Source organism: Mauremys reevesii, linkage group 6 (genome assembly GCF_016161935.1).
Source record: "Mauremys reevesii isolate NIE-2019 linkage group 6, ASM1616193v1, whole genome shotgun sequence".
Taxonomy (NCBI): Eukaryota; Metazoa; Chordata; order Testudines; family Geoemydidae; genus Mauremys; species Mauremys reevesii.
The window spans coordinates 80319213-80344032 of NC_052628.1; the positions used below are offsets into that span (position 1 = coordinate 80319213).

Below are 24820 nucleotides of genomic sequence, written 5' to 3' on the forward strand. Positions count from 1 at the left end.
TCCACATCTAAGCTTTCCTAGGAATGTTCAAACTAACATGTAAACAATGGTGTCAGCCTGCAAAGAACTGAGTCATGCATGGACATGTGACTTGCCCATGTGACTCCAAATTCCATCCTGCTGCTGTGATCTTCCACAGGGCAGAGAATATAAAAGCCTTAGAAACCTCTCTGTTTTGTCTTCAGTCCTGCTTCTGACCTCTGGAGGGACTTTGCTACAAACTGAAGCTCTGAACACTTTAGATTTTAGATTCTAAAGGACTGACAACAGCGAGATTTGTGGGTAAGATCTGATTTATATATTGACTTAGGTCTGGGGCTTGGTCCTCTGGGATCAGGAGAACCTCTTTTTTTCTTTTACGGGGGCACTGGTTTTCATAACCATTCGTCCCCATAATGAGTGGCACTGGTGGTGATACTGGGAAACTGGAGTGTCTAAGGGAATTGCTTGTGTGACTTATGGTTAGCCAGTGGGGTAAAACCAGAGTCCTCTCTGGCTGGCTGGTTTGGTTTGCCTTAGAAGTGCAGAAACCCCAGCCTTGCACTGTAACTGCCCTGCTCTAAGCAATTTGTCCTGAATTGATACTCTCAGAAGTGTCCCACCAAGGGCAGCATTGTTACAGAAATGCTCTTTTGCCATGATATCTACAAAATACATGACCACAGTTAGGCTATTGCTGTGCTAAGACTACTGCCTATCATATTGATCAGTATTGTCTCATTGATGGGGGAATACAAGGAAACAACCTGTCTGTATCCAGCTGTCTCTTTATACTTGGATTGTAAGCTCCTCGGAGCTGTCTTTTTGTTTTGTTTTTACAGAGTATAGCACAATGAGGTCTTGGTCCATGACATGGGCTTCTAGGCACTACAGTAATACAAGTAATTGATAATACTAATACACCTTTAACCAACAGACCATTTCTCTCTTAAGGTATGTTCAGGATGACATTTTAGCTAGTCTTTGCTCCTAGCAGGGAGTTAACCTACTCTGTAGCTTGCATGGTGTAGCTAGCTGCCAGTATCCAAGCTTAGGCAGCTAGCCCCATCCACCACCAGTGTTGCAACATCCATACTGAGGGTATGTCTACACTACCCACCAGATCGGTGGGTAATGATCTATTTATCAGGGATCAATTTATCATGTCTAGTGTAAATGCAATAAAATTGATCCCCGATCGCTCTGCCATCGACTCCGGAATTCCACTGCCGCCGTCCTCATGGCCAGGTAAATCGACCTAAGTTACGCCGACGTCAGCTACGCTATTTGCATAGCTGAAGTTGCGTATCTTAGGTCAACACCCCTCCCCCCCCCAGTGTAGACCTAGCGAGACTTTTAGCACTCTAGTTTGAGTTGAATTAGCACAAGTCTGTCTACCTGTGCTGGGAATCGCACCTCCCAGCTGCAGTGTAGACACACCCAGTCTTCCTATGCTTTCTTCCTCCTTTTACACAGCAGAGGGAGCAAGTAAGTCTTCTATGTTTTTATAAGTTTATTGGAATATGGAATGTCATCTTTTATCCATGAAAGGGAAGATGAAAGCACTGTTTTCTATTTTTGTGACTTCTGTAGGATGAAAACAGTTAAATACAATCTGCACCTTTTTTTGCAAATACCATTGCCATCATAGTAAAATAATTTTTGGAGTAACAAACTCTTTGCGTTTCTTTTGAAACAAAGACATTTTTGGTCAGAAAATGTTAAAACAGAAACTAAAATTTTATTGGCAAAGGTAGAAGGAACGGTGATTGTAAATGTTGCCAGTCCACCCACACATCACAGCACTAACCCCTTTTAATGTGTTTCCTTTCCATTAGATGATTGTGATGATGCACAATGTACATTCACAAGGTTATTTGAGTGTCCTGTCTCTGTGCATGCACTACACAGTCTTGTGCACCCAACCATTTTATATCTGACAGCAACCATGATTAATACTCATTTTAGCATTGTTGTTTTCCCTGCTGTTTAAAGTAAAAATAAAGCTGCCTTCCATAAAGGATTCAGGCTGAAATGAGTAACTGAGGCTCTTTTATCTGAGTCTAAGAGGAACTTAGAGCAGGAATGAAAAGACATAATTTCATAAATCCAAAGGGGAGGATGCATTATCAGAACTTTCTGATGAAAGGAGAATGATGCACGTGTGCAAAATCGCACACATTAGAACATTAAAAATCAGACTAAGCATATAGTTATCAATAAAGCTAAACCTTTTGAAAAATGGAGGTTACGAGGGGAGATGCTAAATCAGGGTCCAGGTGGTCTGCTGAGGATAGATAGGGACTCAGCCTATTTACAGGTATTAAAATGTGAGCAATCATGTTGATTATATAGTCAAGCAGGAGACAGGCTCTTGTATCTCCATACTGACATTTTGTTAATTAATATGTTAAATGTCATTATTGCTCTGATACCATCAAAATGCATCTATCACCAGTCATAGATTATTTCTCAATGAACTGGGCCTTGGAGCATAATTTTATACCTTAGGCAAGCACATAGGAATAATCAAATGTAGCACATAAATGCTAGTCCCTTTATACCTTTTACTTTTATTGAAACAAAGGATTTGGGAGAAAAATAACAAGTTACCAATATCCTGGATCTTTCTCAGTCAGGCTTTTGGAGAGGGCATCAGACAGAGAAAGCACTTGTTACTCTGGATTACCTCCTCCTGTCCAAGAGCTGTGATGCCATTGGCCACTCGGTAGTAGCACCAGAAGGAACACTGTAAGAGTTAATGCTATTTTCGCTCCTGCACAGTTTAAGAGCTCCACAGGACAATTGCTTCCCCCTTCTACATAGCTCTTACCCTGGGGGGAGTGGGGTGGGATCTCTGTTCTAATGCAGCTTAGGTTCTGGGAAGGAGAAGAAATCACTGCAATCATGTGAAGCTCCTACACTGCTCACGCTGCACTAGAATGGTACGTCCCTCCTGGGAGTCTTAGCTCTGCATGGTGGTTTATTTCTGCACTCTAAGCCTCTCCTTCTCCATCCCAGTTCACTAATGCTCTCACTTCTTCTATGATCCCTACCTGTTCCTTGCTCACAGATCCACTTAGGAGCTTTGAGCACCTCTTCCTTCCTTGGCACAAACATTCCCTTGTAGCACAGCAGATTCCTCCTGCTCACTATCTGTCCTTCTAACTTAAAGGAGTGTCATCCCCAGTCTCTCTCATGATCCCTCAGCCAACCCCCATAGTTTCACACTGGCTAGGCATACACCAGACAAAGTATCTCTACCACATTGTAAATGTGCCCTGTTAATATTTTCATATTGTGGAGTATTTTCAGAATTCCATAAAAGTGTTGTTGTAGTTGTGATGTTCCTAGGATATTAGAGAGACATGTGAGTGAGGTAATGTCTTTTATTGGACCAACTTCTGTTGGTGAAAGAGATGAGCGTTTGAGCTTACACAGAGCTCTTCTTCAGGTCTGGGGAAGGTACCGAGAGTACCTGTGAAAGCTCCCAAAACTTGTCTCTGAATGCAAATTCAGAAACGTTTAAAATTTCTGTAGTTGTTACATTATTACAACACTAATATTGGTTGGGGAAAAAGACCCAGGGTGAAATCCTGGCCCCATTAAACTAAATGGCAAAACTCCCATTGACTTCAGTGGAGCCAGGATTTCACCCCCAGTTTTAAAAACTATACCAAATAGACCTAGACTAGTTTGTAAATATGTCAAACGACGTTTCAAACAAAAAACAGGCTATAAACACAGAGGATAAAGAAAGTAAACAGGAATAGAGCAATGAAGCAGAAAAGGGAATTACTGAATTATTTAACATATTTAATAAATAAAAAGGAATTGAATTATGTGGACTTGACTACCAGAGAGTTACTTTTGTCACTCTACTTAATCAACAATAACCAGACTGCAAATATAATCACCTAATAGTTGCTTTTCTCACTAAGCTAGTTTTTCTAAATCTAGGACTTCTCAAATTGTTTTACACCAAAGTGGTCATATTGGAGCAGAGTAAGCCTCTGCCCTGGGTTTCCAGGAGTGGTCTGGTTTCAGGGACATGTCTTAGCTGTGAGGCAGAATTTTACAAAAATCTAATGTTTTGTCTCAGTTGCCATCTTGCATCTTTTTGGCTTCTAAATTTCAATGCAAATCTGGCAGTGTGAGCAGTACATGTCCTGTCTCTTTGATGATTGTGACAGCGGCTGATATTTAGCACATGAATACATATCTGCCCACATGGAGCTACAATTTCCAGCAGGGTAAGAGGCTATGTAAGAGCAGGACACAGAATATGGGGTCATTATGGGGTTGTAGGGTGCAGCACAGACTGTGACCTTAAGCTTATGAGTATAATGGGAGGCAATGTGGGAGGAGAGACTGGAAAATCTGTGTTGCAACCAACAGCGCTCCTGTCTAGTCTTAGATATCAACTTGGAGCCTGGAGCAGCAGACTTCTGAAGTCTATGGAGTCTTGACTGGGCCTGCCCTTGGAAAAGAAAAGAAGATAATTTGAAAACTCATAAAAACAGGAAGACACAGTATAAAGGTCAGAACTCAAGAATTAAAAAAAAAAGGGGGGGGGATTTAAGACCAGTAATGGAGCAGAAGTAGGACCTATGGGGAAGGTGGGGGTGGGGGGGGAAATATCCCCTAATGGGATTGGACTGAGGAAGTAGGGAGAGAGTCCATTAAGGAGTTTTGAGGGATGGAAGAAGACTGAGGAAAATGTGATTGCATCTTGTGGTTTGATTTTTGAAAATACAGTCTCCCTATATTGTTGATTCTTTTTTCTCCCCTCAATGGAGCATGTAAGAGTTAAGAAAATAAATTAATTCTTTATCAGAGATGGGCCTGTGCCACAAAATGCAGATTTAGAGCGAGTTCTGGCCCATCTCTACTCTTACCTTTTTACATAATAATGGTTTTTAACAATAGGACAATAAGAGAGGATCCCTTAGTGGAGAACAATGAGTTACAGCTTTAATTTGCTTACCAATTTTCATAAGTCATCTCACAGAATTACTTGTCTTAAGAGTAAAAGTATTTCAATATCTTGCAACAAGAGCATTATCATGTAAAATAATATTTTTTAGGAAACACACTCTGTATAGGAAGGAGAGCGATACTAATTTAGGGCCAACTTCTGATCTCAGTTAGACTGGTTTAAAATTTGAGTAACTCCACTGAAGTCAGTGAAGGTATTTCAAATTACACTGGTGCAATTGAGATCAGAAGCTGACCATTAAATAACAATATTTCCACCAACCTGGCCTTCCACAGGATCAACTTACAAAGCTCTACACAGTACTCTGATGTATTCACAGGGTCCAACCTTAGCAACAAGGTTGTCATGGAAACACAATGAAACTCTGGGAGGGGTGGGGTGAGTTTGCAGGAATTTTTCATTGAAGCAATTGAGTTTGAATTTGTGAAATAGAAAATGCAAAAGGATATTTTTTGCTCTCATTCTCTTTTGGCATAGGGCAATATAAACTTGATACTGTATTAGCTCTGCAACCACCAATGCTCAGTATGGAAAATCTAAATGATATGAGCCCACTCCATGTTTGTTTCCTTCAAAATGAATTGAAATGGAGTACAGTCACCAGTTATTGCTTCCAACACTGCTGGGGATTGTGATTTCTCTGAATATTTACATCAACTATCGGATTCTCCTTTGAAATTTCATAGGGCCGTGTGTGTGTGTGTGTGTTTGAGAGAGAGAATATGCTACATCAGAGCTATTTCTTAGAATAGCTACATTGACGTTGTTGTGGGGTTTTTACTTTATTAAAAACGCTACTTCATTTCCCAAGAAGATGAGATCATAATAGTCTTTTTCTTGGCTATAGCCGTGCTACCTTAAGTTGTGATCTCATAAATTAAGTAGGACTGAACCTGGTTTGTATTTGGATAAGAGAGAGCTGATAAAATCTAGTTAGGGTAGAAAATGGATTCAATAGGTGGCATTTTTCCCTCTTATTGTGAACCAATATCCCCATAGGGTGCCAGAGGGCCCGGTAGCATTGGAAGTGCTGTCTTTTATTTGAGAAGTGAAACTGAGGCATTGATCAATCATTTGTGGTCATTAAAAGTCCCATGAGACATTTTGCAAGAGTAGTGTGGGGATGTTTAAAAATGAACTACAAGAAAAGAACTCCAGACAGCAGATGTAGACACAATTTTCACTGAGTTAAGAGATGAAAAGGAGAAGAGAGATCCTGTGGAAAATTTTAGGAGGAGGAAGAGTCAAGAGTGGGTTTTTTAAGATAGGGATTATGCTGGTACTGGGGAGGGGAAGAAACCTGAAGTGAGAGATGTGGTGTTCGGTAATCAGTTAAAGCCATACTTGCAGATAAGAGATGGGCCCAAAGTCTTTGAAAGAGACCCTTGTTATTCAGTGAGGCAGTTCCAACTCCCTCTGCATAACAGCAAATGGGCTTCTGGGAAGCTATACTTCCAAATATAGTTCCCAATACCACATCTGCCTTTTGCAGCCAAAACTCTAACAAAAACACTCAACAGACATTTATTTAACAGACAATTCCAAAAACGTCTATAACCAACCTACTAACTAAACTTACTACCAATGTTTGATTGACCTCTGAAGTGCCTTGCACTGTTGCTTGGACTTTCAGGTTTCCCTTGAAATATTGGTATTACTGTTGTCAGGCGCTTCCATTTGTTCTGGTGCTGTCATGTCCTGAGGCTTGGTTGTTTTGAACTGTTGTGGTTGTTGCCTAATTGAGACCTTCTCAGGCAAAGGGGCAAACTCAGTGCCCCTTATTTCTCTTCCTTTAGGAAGCTGGAGAAGGCATTGCCTATTCTTCCTCAGTACATGCCCGTCTGGATGACAGTATTGTAAGACACTGGGTCAACCTCATGTGAAACCACTGCTGTTTGTGACCACTGATTTCCATCTGAGATGCACACTGCATTCTGATCAAGAAGTGCTAGCTCCTGGAATTCTAAATCATGTTCGGTTTTTTTGTTTAGCTGTATCTGTCTCTTATACTTCTGCACATCCCCAGTTCTTCTGATGTCAGTTTCTATCTTTACAGTTATTCTCATTCTCAGTTTTCTGTTAAACAAAATGTCTGGAGGTGACCAACCACATTTCATTGGCGCTATCCTGTACAATGCTAAGTACAGCATAGATCAGAGTTTGACTGCAGCCATTTTTAGTAGCACTTAGTTATTTTAATATCACTTTTCACCAATCCATTGAACTGGGGATAATGGGGTCTTATGGTTACATGTCTAAACACAAACTTAACTGTAAACTTCTTAAAATCATGCCCACTAAACTGCATCCCATTGTCACACATTACTATGTCAGGAATATGTCTTGCAAAAACAGGTGATATGCTTGCTCACCTATTTAGCCATAGTATCTTCTAGAAAGACTATCCCAGGAAAGTAAGAATATTAGTCTAGAATGAGTACATATTTTTTTCCAAACAACATAAACAAATCTACACCCAATTTGCTCCACAGGGCCAATTTTTCCTATACCATTAACATAGTCTCTTTTGATTGACTTGGCCCGTATTTTTGGTATATGTAATAAGCCTTAATAATTTCCTCAAGGGTGCTGTTCATCTGAGGCCAGTATAAAACATCACTAGTCCTTCTTGTAGATTTTCTGTCTTCAGTGGCATCTATTTATCCTCTTTAACATGTTTCGTCTTAACCTTTAGGGCTCACCATCTGGTGTCTAAACAAAATCCCATCTAAGGTTGAGAGCTCCCCCTTGAGTTGGTGAAAGGACTGAGAACATGCTGTTCCACCTACTCTGTGCTAATGGCCTTACTCCCTTTCTGAATGGTCTCATCCTGAACTGTTGCAATCACAGTCAACATTTTGTTTGAGTGGACAGTTCTGTTAAATCAAATTCATATGTTCACTGTCTAACTCTGAACATTCCTCCACTGCTCTTTTGTCAAATGTTTTACAGTGTGTGTCTGCAGCCACCAAATCTCCACCAGGTTTGCATTCAATTTGCAAATCATAAATTTGTGACTGAAAGAATATCTATATTCTCAGAGAGGTGTTTGTTAGGCCCCTTTTGGCAATGATAATAAGTGGCTTATGCATTGGCCCATTGGCTGGATCTGGCCCAGGGGATGATTCTGTCAGACTCCCATGCATGGTGCCATTCTGTACAAAAAAATGGTGTCAGGCTGCTTGGAGGACACCATTTTGGATCACCTAAGACATGCAAGCGAATTGTTGCATGCCTTACTAAAATTGTCCTGGCATGCCACTGGGTTTTTGGTCAGAGCACTGTCCACTCTCCATAAGTTTCATTCTGGACTGAGTGAATTCCATTGGTTGGCAAATTCTAATTGCCTTGTCAAGGTTTAACTCTGGGTCTCCCCGTAGACCTCTCTGAGGTTTTGAGGATTCCAATCAAAATCCAGTCTCTTATCATTAGGCTTGCAAGGGTTAGATTTTTATTGGTAAATGTTGATTTCACCATCCACACACAAACTGATGAAAAAAATATTTTTGTAGGTAATAATTGAATTTTACAGATAAGCAAAGTAAGAAAAAAGGCTGCTTGAGGAGTTATTAGAATTTGATTTAAGGCTATTTTCTTTGAATATTTTGACATATGATGTTGATAATTTGTTTTTAACTTTTACACAGCTTTAACTTTTTTGAATCCTAATGTCTACTGTCATTAAATAATTATCTGACCCCAATTCCAAATGAAATTGGAATTCTGCCAGACTACTTATCATGCACTCAGGTAGCCCCTTCCCCCCACAAAAAATTCAAGATTGGTTATTAATCCATAAATCAGTAAGAAACTCTTCTATAGTTTCACTTTTCTTTTTGCCCTCAGATTAAAAAAAATCTCCCATATGTTTTTTTCCCACTCAAGTTTTTTTTCTTTAATTTCTGTTTACTCCCAATAGCATGTGGTGTTCAGTAATCACATTGGGACTAAGGTGCTTGAAAGAGAACCTCTTTATTCTGTGATGCAGTTTCCCAACTGCCTCTGCATTGCAGAATGTGGGCTTCTGTAGTGCACTCCCAGAGACTTCCTGCCTGGTAAGCTAAACCACTTTAAGGTACAGTTCCCAACATCACGAGAGATTGAGGAGAAAAGTAAAAGATTGGGTGATAGCAGGGGTAAGGGAGGTTAGAAGATGAGAGGGGATGGGGCCACCTGGGCAGAAAGAGGGGGTGGAGGAAAATAGTGGATCGGAATTCTTAGTCAGTAAAAGGAGAGAAGGAAGGGCATGTACTAGGGGAAAGGATAGAAGGGGAAAAGTGGAGGGAGAGGTCATGCTGGATCATATTAATTTTTTCTTTAAGAAATCAGCAAGACCCTTTGCAGAAGGGGAGGCTGGAATAATATGTGAGTAGGGCATGAAGGGAGAGTCAAACATGTGAAGAGTTGTCTGGGGTTGTAGGTGCGTGATTCCATAAAGGAGAAGTAGAATACTTTGCCTAAGAAGATGGAAGAATTAAAGGGGGAATAAGTGTAATTTTAGTGGAGAAAGTTAGTCTCCCAGTTTGTTTTTTGGGGTCAAATGAGCATATCAATATTTACTTTCAGAGTTCTTTTGATTCTATATATTGTCATCTATCCAGAAGACCCTCTCCTTCTGTGTGGTTTTTGCACAAACATTCACTCTTTGTGAAGAGTGTTTTTTGAATATTAATTATGTTCTCACCCCAAGTGGTTCCCATGTTTATTCAGTCAGAAATATCAGACATTCTAGATGACCTCCTGAGGTCCCTTCCAACCCTGATATTCTATTATCCTGATTTTTATACACACACAAATTAAATTATTCATTGCTGTTTGTTTATCAGACAGAGATGATCTGTGCCTGCCGATGGGCGGGAGCAGAGGGAGGGCAGCTGGCTTCAGCAGTGTTACTGAGCATGCTCAGTACAAGCCAAGCAGCAAATTTAGGGCCCATGCTCCTCCATGTGTCGCCACTGATATCAGGTATGATTCACATCAGAGAGTAGCTCACTGACACAAAAGTGAGTTGGAGCACATCCCTGGAGAGTTCTGGAAACTAGGAGGGCAATTTAGAAATGGATTCAAAGGTGAATAAGAAACCAGTTAACATGTCAGAGTATGCAGACATACCAAATGTCATGCATCTTGTGTGACACTCACTTATACATTGAACATCACCATTCAGTTGTGCTGTGAGTATGCAGAAGAGCCAGGGCTGTAATTTATCCTGGTTGAAGCAAGGGGACACTGTGGTGCCCGAAGAGCAGGCAGCCAGATGTATCTTTCTTGTCTGTTCCTCACTTTTTCTGCCGGTTCTCAACCAGGTGGAGCCTTGCCAGTGCCCCAGCATGGGAGGTGAGAAGTTACTCGGGGGAAAGGAGGGACAAGGGTTATTAAGAGGAAGGAAGGTGGGGCAGGAGCTACTGCCACTGGTGGGAGCTAAGTGAGGAGCAGAAGCCCTTGTGTGGAGCAGAGGTAAATGGGAATAGCAGGGGAGACAGAAGAGGGATAGTAACTAATAGAGAGGACCTGAGCTAAAGAGCCTAATGCCATCCCTTAGCAGCCACTCCCCGACCCCCAGGTTCCCTTCTGCCCAACATCTGCACCTCCTCACTCTCCTTAGGTTACCTCGAGTTTCCCCCAGGCTGCTTCTGGTTCCCGCCAAGTCCTTGCCTCCTCCTTTTGAGGGGTGCAAGGAATAAGGTCCTGCCACCCACTGTCAGGGAGCCCTGTAAGGGAAATGTACTCTCAATCCAACACCTTTCACTGGCACTAAAGCCACACAAAACTGATGTTTGTGGGCATATGTAAATTATCACACCTGGCACTCCATAAAATGTGGCAGGTTATGAAGATGAGGGTAACAGATTACTGCTTCCTGGAGAGAGAATAGTTTAAATCAGTTAAACCATTAAACAATTATTAAGGCTTTAGTCTCATTTACAATAAGATTCCATTACACTGCTTTGTAAAGTGGTCTTACCTTAATTTTAATTGTAATTTATGCTCACTTGAAGGCCTCTTTATAGCATGGCCAGGGCAGTATACAGGTGCCTTAGTGTAAATGAGAATAGACCATCCTTCAGGAGTGACTTTTGATGACTATTCACCTGAACTGGATTTGAACCAATTGTGTGGTTGAAAGATTTATACAATTATCAGTCCCAGGAGCTATGTGGGGCCAGATTTTCAAGTGCTCACTACTTACAATTGAGGCCAGATTTTCAAAAGGGCTCAGCTCCCATTCAACACTGAAATAAGGGCCAGACTATTAAGTATTCAGCACTCAGCAGCTCTCAGTGCAGCACTCAGGACCAGATTTTCAAAAGAGCTAGGTCTTCATTAGTTGCTTTGGTAGCATTTTCAAACCCTCTAGGTCAGTTTCAGAAAAGGATCTGCAGTCAGTGCATTAAAAGTCCATAAGCTCTCACTCTCTACCCTTTCCTCTGCCTCGCTCTTTCACTGGACTACAGATGACACTATTTTAAAATACCCAGTTTGCCAAAGGGTTAAATATTTAGCGCCATCTTTTTTCAAAAGGCTAATACGAACCAGAGGATCTCTGAAGGCAAACCTGTAAAAATTGGAATCTGACAATGTACATTTGTAGCAATCAAAAAAATCAAACAAAATGTGCACATTCATGTTGCTGTTCTTGATGTAAAAGAAACAGCTGAATGAATGTCTTGGGATGAAATACATGTTCAAGAAAACAGTTTTGCTAACACCCCCTTCCTAATAAAAATCCTTTACATTTAGTTGTGAAATATCTTTACTGCAAAACAATTGTGTTAGTCATCTTTAGATCATTGTAAGCAGGCTTTTTTTCTCAGGTTGTTGTATGAAAGATCCCGCCTGTGTTTGAAATGGAATCTTCCACTATTTAGCAAGCCTTTGTTGAATGAGTCATCCAAGCTGTTTCTTATTGGCTGGGATGGTTAGCACCCAAGGGATTGCCTGGCAGAGGCTGCAAGGCCTTGCTTCATTCACAGAAATGTTGGTATGCTAGCCAGTCCTTTCATTCACATACACAGAATTTCATTCACATTTTGCAGGGTTTTTTTTTTATCTGCTTCTAATGAAGAGAGCCATTTGGAAATGACAGGGTTTTCTGTGCATTAGAGAACAGTAGAAATAATCTATGATGTGTATATTTGCTGTTGCTATGCTAGCAGGATGGAGAGAAAAATGAATGCTGTGTGGATACTGTAGCAGGTTTGCAGTGTGGTGATGAAAGGCTATTCCGCAGATCACTAGAAATCTGTTTTTACACTGAATAGGACATTTCCATTATTCATTACTGCTGGGATAAGAGGTGCTGACTTAACTTAATGTGTCATAAATTATGCTAATTAAATACCTGTATTTAAAGCTGTTTTCGTGTATTTGTACTTCATGTACTGCAGCCTTATTCCTGGGGGAAGGAAGGGAATCCCTCAAGATAATTCCTTCAAAAATATGCTGTAGCTATACTGATTCTTTTAAGAGCACTTGAACCGTTAAACTTCTTTTGTCTGAATTTGCTTTCTTACAGTGCAGTATAATGTCCAAAATCCATAATTTGCAAAGCAGACCAACTGACAAAAAAGAGCCATATGGTTTATAATCTGAATTGTATTTTCATTATACTGTACATTTTGGATTTTTACAATAAAAGGGAAAGGAGATGTAAATTTCAGTATTTATACCTATTTTCTTATTCCTCCTAGGTGTTTTTGACTGGCATTTATGCTTCACAAGAGCTAGTGCATTTTATATTCTTTACTGCAGGGCATCAGTATGCTGCTATAAGGACTTTTGAATATTCCTCTGGTATTTCTTAATTTTTCAGAGCTAAGCCTGTACTGAAGATCCATTTTACAGTTTTTGCTTTAAAGTGAAGATCAGTATTGAATGAAGGCATATTTCGTAAGCCTGCCGTACATCAGAATTTTCTTTTTCTTCAGACCCAGGTACTTCATGTAACACTGCATTAAAAACAGAAAAAGCTTGCTCTTGAATAATATAGGGCAGAAGGATTTGTTTCTGTATAAAAACTGTGATGTAACAGTTTTTGTGAGAAATGGCATTGGCACAAAGGTATTTGTTAAGGCTGTTAGGCTGCTTTTGTGAAAGAAAATGAGTATATTCTTTAGTGTAGTATGTCCACCCAATTTTTTTTAATGCTGTTGTATGTCAGGATTTTCTGAAAGCCTTCACGATATCTGAATTCTATTTTGTTTGTATATGTTGAAGCATTGTTATAATATCTGATACCTAACTGTGACCTTTTTATTTTTTTTAAACAGATTGACGAATATGTGATATGGAAGAACGTTTTAACAGAAGAATAGAGTGGAGTATTTTTTTTAAGTTAATACAGATATTTAGAGGTATTTGTGTTTGGTAACGAAAAGGGGAAAAAATAAAGATTGGAAGGAAATATCTGTTTGAGAAGACAGGAAAAGGAAATTTGAGAATTGATTGGTGCTAGTGTGCTGTAAGTGGGTGGATTTTTTTTTTTTTTTGCTACAGGAAGTGATTTGCAGTGTTCACTGAGCCTTTTGTTGAAAAGGGTCCTTCTCATTTGTGTGAGTCATGCTTTTGCTGTGAGCGACTTGGCAGCTCTAAGCAGGACTGGGATCTCTGTCATAGAAAACTGTTACTTCACCCAACCTTAACGTGGAACCATAAATTTATTTAAAATTTTTTTTGCACTTCCTTATACTCTTTATTCTTTTTAAGCCAAAATTTACTCTCTGTCCTCATTATTATGAATCGCCTGCTATGTTAGCACAGGCATCTCCTGCATTGGCATCAGATTTGCCAGAACATATGCAGGAAACCAGATAGAAGGGCATGCTTCAGCGTACCAAGTATAACCGCTTCAGGAATGATTCAGTGACATCAGTTGATGATCTTATTCACAATTTGTCCATGAACAGCAAAGTCTCAGCAGTTGCTACGACCTCAACAGCACCTTCATACCTGGTCTCGCCTGAAGTTCTCCGCAAAGACCACGAAGATGGACCCACCACCTTTTGTACCCTCATCCATAAGGTGTCCCACTTGAAACTCTCCAACACAGGCAGCCTTTTGGGTATCAAAAATCTCTCCTCTGCAGTGAAGGAGCTTGCTGTCTCCAAATTGCAGGGAAGCTCGAGTGCTTCTAGCTCAGCAGCAGGGGCTTCAGAAAACACATGTAACCTTGTCTCTGCCACTCCGTGTTCTCAGCAGGACATGAGCAAGATGAGTACAGGAAAAAAAACACGGTCAGAGGAAATGCACCTGGGAGGTGAAGACTGGAATCAAAGTAGCAGCTTTGTCAATAAACCCTCCCGAGGGTGGCTGCACTCGAATGAGAAGATCCTGGGACCTGGTGTGACGTACATTGTGAAGGTTGGTCTGCTTTCCTTCCATTCTCTTCTTTTAATCAATGAAAATTTCTCGGCAGGTTTTGATGACAGACTAGTGAAGCTGAAAGGATCTCTATTTGTATGTTCTTTTTTCTGTGGAATGCATGGAATGTAAATGTAGAAAGGCAGGATTAGAAAGCAGTGTTAATTTGTTATATTATAGAAGAGGAAACAGGCACATTGGCTCTATCTGTTAGCATGTTTTACAGCTATGTAGAAATTTTTTTCTCAAGATAAAAAGCTGATTTTCTTACATTCAGTGTTTTTCTTAATTCAGGTTTTTGGTTTTATCTGGTATATTGTGTATGTCTCTGACACATAGATTTTCAATATGTCTGGTGCAATCTGTAATACAGGAAGAAGGAGAAACACCTTTGCGTGAGACCTGTTTATCATGCACCATATTTCAAACTACAAATTACTTCAAAGAAAAGTGTGCATTTTTGAGTGAAGTTGTATTTACAATCTCATGGTGAGAAAACCACAGATTACCGTTTTTGTCTCATTCCATAAATAAGAATATTTATCTCAGTAGTGCAGGCAAAATGCAGACTCGTTTTACATAACAAGGATTTGGCTACCCTAAACGTTATTTCTCTTTTCAGTTTATGCTTTGTGTCCAGAGCAGTGAACCATAAATGTCCAGGCTGATACTGTTGTATTTTTGAAAGCATTTAAAATGTACAGTAAAAAGGATGGTACCTTTGGTAAGAAGGGGGTGCATGCAGCATCTCTGTCATGGAAGATTCCAGTTGATGTTTTCAAACATAGCATATAGTAGGTATAAAAATAATTATACTGTTCAAAATTCCCTCTTAAATCACAAATTCTTACATATGTAACAGCTCTGATGCTTAAGAGTTAAATTACTATGCAACAGTATTAAGCAGAATGTAGATCTATTTTTATCTCAGTTTATTCAGCGTGTAAAAAAATTACAGCATAAAGTTTAATCCACAATGTTTTAAATGAGTTAAAGCTACATTGAATTTAGAATAATGTGAGGTAAGCAATGTTAAATAAAACAGAGCACTTTTTTAACAATTGGAGTTTTGAGAAATAGCTTTTTGATTGATGATAGGTTTAACAAGAGGTACAGTTCAAAACCCTTTTTAAAAAGTACTGTAATTCTTTGTCAGTCTCAAACTTACCATGCAACATAAGGGAAAATGAATTAGTATCACCTTTCTGAATGCACAATGCTTTTCTGGTACTCTGCAAGAAGTCTCTTGGTAAAATTGACACCTGGATGTTGGATGTTAAAGTAGCGGGTCTCTGTTGTTCTCTTGTATGACAATATTCTGGTTAACAAAAGGTCATATACTGTCCTCATCTTAGCTCATGAAACTTAATCCATTTGTTTTCTGCTTAAGATATCATCAGAAACATGCAGTTACTGGCTTTTGGAATTCACTGTTACAAGTACAATCAAAAGTGATAATTATGAAGCAGAACAAATACAACTTATTTTCTTGAGCTAATATGTAGATTGATTGACCACAAGCATGCTAGAAGAAACTGAAAAGTTTGAGTTTGATTGAAAAGAGATGAAATAAATGATTTTTTTAAAATAAAAGTGAATTCTCAAAAACTAACCAATATTTAATGTTGGAACAATGCAAAGATTTCTCTCTATGCAGCTAGGGTCACATGCTTTAACCAGTATGTTGGGATATTTTAAAAAGATAGCTTCAGCATTAAACAGCCTATATATCAGTTGTGTTTTATATGTAATCAAAATGTATAACGTTATGATGATTAGCATTTCTATTAAAAATAGGATGATGAGATCTTAAACTTTTTGCTGTCTGGAATACTCACTCATAGATAAAAATGTATTGTAAATGTCAAAAGAAAGTTTAAAAATAGTATAAAAAACAAAGGATAATGTGTGAATGAAATTAAAACCCATCATAGTTAGTTAATAATTTGCCTGTTCATTAAGTCTCTCTGAATTTTTTTCCTCAGCAACTGCGGCATTCACATAGATAAGAACAGAAGTGCAGTTCCCACATCATTAAACACTGTTAGTTCCCAGGGCTTTTGTGCATTCAAAACATCAAATCAATACATAGATAATGTACATTGAAGGGAAACAGTCTTTGGGTACCTCATGGCTATATTGAATATCTGGGGGACTTGTACAGTGTTTAATTAGTACCATATGCCTTGCTGAGCATTCCATATGCCATTAGTTAAATGAAACAAAAATTAGATTTGCTGTTAACCAGTAAAGCTTTTATCATTGTATGTGTGTATTGGCATAGGGTTAGTATTTTTCATTAACTCACATCAGAAATGTGGAAATTATTCAAGGAGGAGGGCAAAATGTCACCAGTGGACAGTTTGATGTAAACCATGTTGGAACATCTCCAAGAACAATGAGCAATATTTCTATGTTGACTGGAACTGTATGTGTGTATTATATGCAATATAAAATATATGCCCTTTCCTCGATTTGCTTTTTTTTAAGTCCACAATTATAAACAATATATTATTTGCAAAAGAGAAATGGGCAGATATTTTCCTCAGTGATGACAGTGGCCATTTTTTTTTGCCAGGCTTTATTGCTATCCCAGTTTTTTAAGCTTGTGCACATTGTCCATTTTGAGATGGACAACGTAAATGCAATATTTAAAAATGGGTAGGATTTATATTGCACAGGATCTTTTGTTGCGGTGGAATTTTTTTGGACCTAAAACTACAGGTGCTATCTATAATCTGTTTTTCCTGTGAATTTCATGTGGATTATGGATATTTTATATTAAAATTTCATCACAAACACAGTGAAAAGGTTGCGTAACAAATTATAGTTCAAAATATATTTGACTTTTTAGTTCATTTTCTTGACATCAGACATGTATGGAGACAAAATACTGAAGGGTTCTGGTATTCTACTTACACCACTGGTGAACAATTTGACAATTTGTGAATTAATGAAAAAAATGAAAGAGAAAATGGCTTGTAGTAATGGATGTCCTTGAAGATCTCAATGGTTTCTGTTATAGAGCCTACGTTTAATATAGAGTGATTATAAATGTTCATGTTGTTAGAAAAATAAATCCATGTAATAAAACAGTGTAAAACTGCATAATCTAACAACTAACAGCAGTTAAGTGTTTCAATGAAACTCATTTGTTTCAAATTATAGAAGTCTACTGATTATCTTAACTGTGATAATGGCATAGATGTTTTATTTATTTGTAGATTTAACTGACAACACAGTCAACAATCTTGATAGGAAGTAAATAGATGTTAGCCTTTAGATAACCTGTGGTTTAGTCTTGTAATAAGTACCGATGAGATTAAAATAGTGGCCTTCAGCAGTTTTAAAGTAAAAACAAAACAAAAAATGCTATAATATTGCAATATAATCCATTCTTATATTCAAAACATTTCATGCAGTGCACCCAAAAGTGCTTTAATAGGCATAAAATCAAGCCAGTTAATGTGGATAAACCATAGAAAAAGCACTATGTAAACCAGGTCTTTAAAAAAAACCAAGCAAATATATGATCAGTCTTTCAGATCAAGGGACAAGAGTTCCAGATATAAGGGATCAGAACATGAAACCACAAACAAAATTTGAATGATAAAACATTTAAATCATATTGCAAAAATACATAAGTGCAATGCCTAATTGGCAATGATATCTAATAAATTTGGTCACCACACTCACACTGCAGTCTTGAGTGGGAGAAAAATTTTAAAACTGATATGGAAACAGGTGAATACTTTTTTGTGTAGCAATTTGAGAATGTAACCAAATTTAGGTCCCAATCCTATGCACGCTATTACACACATGCTTAACTCTACTTACAGGCGTGGTCGTAGTGAAATCAACATGACTACTCTCATATGTAAACTTAAAACTATGTGTATGTGTTTAGAGGAGAGGTAATGCTTATGCGTCATCATCCATTTAGATCTTATTGGAGGATCCATGTCAGACCACAAGCAGGTTATACGAGATTTTAACAGCATTCTGCAGGCAGTTGTTGAATTTAGGAAATTGTTTCCATCTTTTGGGACTAAATCAGACCTTTAAGTACAGCTCTGAAAAGGGATTGACGTGTAAACTGAACCACTCATTTCATTTCCATGGGAGGCGTTGTACTTAAGGGCTACACTTGTAAGGAACAGTTCCCCCTCTTCTTCCCCTATGCTATAGTGGACAATAATTTGCTACTGGCCTACACCAGCAGCAGATAACAACTTCTGTACCCGTTTAGTTGTTCTGGTGAGTCTTTGCCCACCTACTCTTAGGAAGCTTAGGCAGCGAGGGAAGGGGTAGTCTTACTCTCCCTTACAGCCTTGCAGGGGCATATAATCAAAGTCACAATCTAGCCCTTAGTTTTATGTGTAGAGTAGTAAAATTGAAACACGACTTTTTGGTTTGGTTTCGTTTGTTGCAGCCTGCTGCATTTGGCTGATGCTAAATTTGTTTTCCTTCTTTATAACAGTATTGTGTGGGGTGGGTTTTTTTGGTCAGCTTTTCATTGCTCCTTACGTCCATCACGATGCACCTGTACTAAATTCAGAGTACCTGGTACTAAGCATGTTAACTATAGATCCAGTTTTCAGTGGCAGCCTCTAAATTATCACATGCCAAATGTGGGTATTTGTGTATTCAATAGGTATTTGTACATGTAATTCAAGTAATTAAGCATACAATTCCCAAATATCCAATTTGCAAATCAAAATGTGGGGGTTGTGTGCATGTTTACAGGCCAAGTTTTAAATTTATCCTTATGATAATAACAGGGATGAAGGTGAATTTGTTACATTTAAATTCCACTATTGCCTCCCCCTAAGCTTTGAAAAATCATGAGCCAGAACTCAAAAAAAATAAAAATAAAATAAAATAAAAAAATAAAAATAATGAGATTGGCTTCAAAATCATGAAATTAAAATATATTTTGAGTTCTTTTTGTCTTTGTCTTTTTGAGTCTTTAGCGGGGTTTCTCAAACAGGGGTCACCGCTTGTGCAGGGAAAGCCCCTAGTGGGCCAGGCCGGTGTGTTTACCTGCCCCGTCCGCAGGTCCAGCCGATCGCGGCTCCCATAGGACGGGGCAGATAAACACCCCAGCCCAGCCCGCCAGGGGCTTTCCCTGCACAAGCGGTGACCCCTGTTTGAGAAACCCTGGTCTTTAGGGTTCATGTTTTCAAGTTTTTCTCAAAACCATGAGAACTAGAAACTTACGTGAGAATCTCAGCTTTCATTTAAAGAAAAATGTAATCACATGACTCCAGGTGCTGGAGCTTTACGAAAAACATCAGAAAGGTGGCAACTCTGTTTTGTTTTGTTTTCTGAATTAAAAAACTTGGGTAGGGGATAAGGCAGAATTAAAAAAGATCTACTTTGATCTCAAAGATTAATTTTTCTAATATTCTACAACCCTTTTGTGGTCAATCTGTAGCCTTCAGTTTTGCTTGAATGGTAAGACTGTCTACAGTTAAGTAAATCCTGTATTTCTTGCTCAGTCCAAATTCCCATTGAGCTTATTGGTTCTGATCTAGTGTCTATGGACCTGATATACAGATTATTGAAGTCAATGGAAAAATGGCCACTGAGTATGGACAGAAATTCCGATGATAGTCCATAATGGTAATGTTGTTTTTATTCCATCAATCAGATATTATTACTCACTAGGGACCTTTGCTAGCAGCCATTTAGGTCAAAAGCATCGACTTCATTAATGCAGGATCAGGCCCCCAGTGAGAACTTTTGATCTTCTCTAGATTCACAAAATGCAGTAGAAGTTTCAGCATGTTTCTTCATATTTATGATTCTTTTATCAGATGGTGTTAATATTTATTTGATTAGTGAAGTCTCATTTATATATGTTTAAAGAAAGGTCAGTATGAAATCCTGCTGATTATTTACAATATAAACTATCCAAATAAAACTAACTAGTTTAGGTGGCAAATCTGCACCCAGATGCCCTTTTTTTTCCCTTTGGAAATTAGATTTTTGATTACTTTTGCTACATTCAGATAACATCACAATCACAAGAGCAATTCTGTGCAGGTTATTTAAATATCTGTTACTAAAGATTAAAAGAGGCACAGTCCTTATATGGATGAACCAAGATCTTTAGGGATATGGACCTTGGGGCTTTCATGCAGTGTCCCTTACTTTCCTCAGTACTACTCAAGGATCCATGCCCTTGTCCCCTGGCAACATACCCCATTGAGGAGCCTACTTCGATTGGCAGACTACCATACCCTATTCTCACTCCATTTTAAGGCATAGAGTGGAAGCTAATGCTGAAAATGTCAGTGTTAAATCCTGCTGACATTTCCAGTGGAAACGCTACAGGTTTGCCAGAAGATGGTATAACACAGTGCTGATATCTCCCCAATGCTTCCCTTTTTTCAAAACTGACACAGCCTATCCTGTCCATGGAGAATCAACTGCATGATGCTACCAGGGAATGAATTTCAGAGGTTTGAAGGAGAGTAGGTTGGCACTGCTCCTACCTCCACCCATTCCAGCCAGATCTAGTGTAGATTCCATTCATTCTGTGGGGTGAAGGTCTGATCTGGCCCAGTATAACCACATTGCATGTGTCATTTTGCTATGGCTTAATATCTGACTAACTATTTGGAAAGTTTGCTTTCTTTATAAGGGGCCTAAAGGAATTAGGAGTCAATGGGAGTTAGGTGCCTAACTTCATCAGCCTGCTTTAAGAATCCCAGCCAGCACTGAAATGTATATAGTGAAATCAGTGTAAAGATTTAAAGATCGCTACCTGCACAGCGAACAAGATACATTAAGATAAAGGGCAGTGAAAGACAAGGAGCAGATCCAAAGATGATCATGTAAGAGATGATAAGAAAATCATTAAAAATCTCTTCCCCTCGACACCATTACATTTATACTTGCACAGAAGTTAGGTTTTTTTGTTTGTTTTTAATTTTAAATCAAATCTGGGAAATACTTCCTGGATTTGTATAATTTAATGTAAGAAAAACAAGAACAAAAAAGAAAATAAATCCTGTCTGTTCCCTGAAGGACTTCTAAATGCCGTATACTGTATAGTATGCATGCTGCATGTATCTCGATGCTGATCTGCTTTTATTACCCTTTTATTTGTTAGTACAGAATTATAGACCAAGAAATGCCTTTATTGTTTGTAAAGTGTAACATCTTCACTATCTCCGACACCATATCACCACAATGAGGTAATTGTAAAAAGCAAAACTCTTTTTGTTGACTCGCACAGGAACCTGTTAAGCAGCACAGATATTGTAGTCCAAGCATTTTAAATAGATCCTTTTCTCTTCACCTCCTCAGAAACCCGAATGACTCATACTGAGGGCAGATGCCATGTTTTATACTAAAATAAGACATCAGCCATTTTAACTTAATACTATCTAAAATGTAAGCAGAAGTCAGGAGAAAAGATCAGACAATTAAACTGCATGTCTGTGAGCCTCCTTCCAAAAAAAGTTATTAAATGAAGAATTGTGTTGCAAGTACTATACAATGTAGTTGTTAAAACAGTGACAGCTTGATGTTGTGTTGAGTACCAGAACCCAGGTCTTCCAAGATTTAATTGACAGTGCTCTAGCCATTAGGCCACAGTGCTCTCTAAGTTTTCTTATGCTGCCAGCGCAGAGTAGAGTGGTTTTATTGTAAATGAGACTCAGGCCCAAAGATATTCTCTTGGCAGACAAGGAAAAGCTAAATACTTCTAGTATTTGACTGAAATCTGAATTAGGTTTTGGCCCAGGATAGATAACTTCTCCTAACTGTTATTTATTTTAATTTATTTAATTCATGTTAAGATCAATTTTATTTGCACATCTCTGTGTGTGTGCGTGCGTGTGCTTATGTGTACTGAAAGCACTTGATTGTTAGCATATCAGACTGATGTTGGTGTAAGAGCTGGTGACTAGTTCTAACACATCGAAAAAGACAAGAAGGCAAATTCATCCCAGCCAGGGTGGATTTGATTGAAATCAAATTGATTTAAATCATGATTTAAATCACTAGTCAGAAAGACTCGATTTAATCATGGATATCTACATAAAATTGCATGCTTGTTGGTTGTTATAACCTTAATACATATTCTTCCCAACTCAGAGATAGATGTAGGTTTCATTTTTAGAAGGTACACACTATACATTTTTAAGTGATTTATTTTGAAAACTTTTCAGATTAGTTTTACAGCTATATCAGAAAATGAATGATCGTTGGTATTTCATTTACCGAAGGTAATTGAAGCATATACTTATGAAATCATAAGTGGGGAGGTGAACTATCTCCAATTAAACAGGTTAATCATTAATATTTGGAGGATTTTCTTGCCATGCTGTATTAGGAGGAGAACATCACCAAACAGACATTTAAATTGTTTTATTTAACTAAAACAACAACGTTATGTATTCTGAATTTTTTTCTTCAACAGCAAACATAATATTTTAACAAAACAATCATATAAATTTTTGAATTTAGTTAAACATTCAAGTTTTTTATATCATGTTTGTTTTTGTTAAAATTGTTTTTAACTAAAATAGTTAAATGAAATCTTTTTAAAAAAACACAAAAATTAAATCGACTATGTCAGCCAAGTCAACATGAGAAACTTAAAATATTGGTTTCTGCAGCTAACTCAGTCATCTTCACCTTCATTTTCCTGTTTGTTCATAATCTGAAAAAGAAAAACAAGCTTTCCTGCTTTTTCAGGTCCCAAACAATCTCTCAATTTGGAATGAATTAGTCCAAAGGAAGAAAATATTCTTTCTACACGGGCAGAAGAAGCTACTGCTGTTAAAAGTGAGATTATCATTTCAACAGTCTCTGAATCGAAGTGCTTAAGTGACTTCCACCAATTCACTGGTGTGACTTTCTTTAAAACATCATCAGCAAACATATATTTCTTGAATGGTGTTTTTCATTTTAAATCAAATCTGGGAAATACATTCTGGTTCATCCTTAGCTCTGAAGTTTATTATAGTTGGCATTATGGAGGGATGATTGCTGGATGTCCATGTCATAGCCAGCTCCTCTTCTTCAGCAGTTAAGGTTTGACCCTGGTACCGAGTATTGAGAATATTTGCAAGAAAATGAGCTGGAGATAGTGCTTGTCCCATTTGTTTTTTTAATGCTTGTAATTTAACTCTGTCATTGCATATTTCTCTTTTTAAGATCTCACTCAGTTCCTTCCAAATTTCAACAGCATCAGCAATAAAACAGCAATTTCCCTGCATTGTGTTCAAGGCTACAGAAATAGGCTTCCAGGTACTAAGCATGTGTTCAACATTTCTCTTAAGCCCAATGTTGAGAACTTTGGCTGTGACAGTGCCGTCTATTTTTTCACGATTTTGTTCACAAACGGTCATCATATTAGGCCAGTTCTTGATATAGTGCTCAAAACAGTCCACCACTGAGTTCCATCGCACATCTTGTGGGAGAGTTAGCTTGGTTCCTCCCACTTTTTTCAGAGCAGCTGCTGCAACGTGGTTGTTACGGAAGTATTTTGCAATTTCAACAACATTAGCCTTTATTTATGGAACACTGAAGTCTTTGGCTAGGAGGTACATCAAATGAGCACTGCAACCGTATGTTATTAGCTTGGGACTCTCTTCACTCTCTTCTAAATATCTTCTCATCTTGGATACATTTGCAGCATTGTCTGTGACCAAGCTGCATACTAGACATTTGAATTTTTTTTCACAGTTTTGTATAGCTTTTACTGCTACTTCTTGTAAGTATTCTGCTGTGTGTGCATTTCCTGAGGTATCAATTGTTTCTGTAAGGAAGACATTCCCTTCTTTTGTTGTCAGACAAGCACATACAACAGGATCATTGTGGACATTGCTCCACCCATCAAGACTCAGGTTAATAATTTCACCCTCTAGATCTTTTGCACACTGCTCAATTTCTCTTTCATACACTTTATCCAGCATTTTGCCTGTGACATCTGCTCTGTTGGGTGGACTGTATCCTGGTCTTAATGAAGTTTGGGTTCTCAATCATACAGAAAGGAGAGTTTGTTGCATAAACAAACCGAGCAATTTTTTCATCAATTAGTTCTTTTTGTAATCTGCTGGTTCTTATCACAAACTTATCTACGGTTTGTTTCTGGATGATAGAGATGTTTTTTTCTTTTTGCTACAGGTGATATACTGTGGTGATATACATGTGACATACATTATGTGACTGAAACACTACCATCGGCAGATAACTCTGAAACTATAGAAAATGATGGTGATCTTGAAGGTGGATAGTCTTCAGAATCTTTTATGTTGACAAAATAAATCAATGCAATTATTTAATTATTATTATCATACTGCTCATTTAGTATTACTCATTGCATTCACTGACAGTACTACTTTAAAGGTGAAATTGTAAAAGGAAGATCTGCCTATTTCAGCTATTTATTTTTTATCACACCTGCATCTAAAATGATAATACCATAGAATAACAACTATATTTTTTGCTCAAACATGAGAA

The 24820-nt window shown here is 38.2% G+C and overlaps 1 protein-coding gene across 3 annotated transcripts in view; it reads left to right on the forward strand.

Moving 5' to 3' along the window:
- SHC3 (SHC adaptor protein 3) overlaps positions 1-24820 on the forward strand; it is a 116120-nt gene that overhangs the window by 29200 nt on the left and 62100 nt on the right. The window contains exons 3-5 of one of the 3 annotated variants that reach the window (XM_039542779.1): positions 12792-12912; positions 13249-13294; positions 13885-14338. In XM_039542779.1, coding sequence (XP_039398713.1) covers positions 13266-13294; positions 13885-14338 — 483 coding nt within the window. In that variant the 5' untranslated portion in view covers positions 12792-12912; positions 13249-13265. Of the gene's footprint in view, positions 1-12791; positions 12913-13248; positions 13295-13412; positions 14339-14395; positions 14435-24820 lie in introns of those variants that run through there. The other 2 variants (XM_039542777.1, XM_039542780.1) reach the window with 2 other exon arrangements.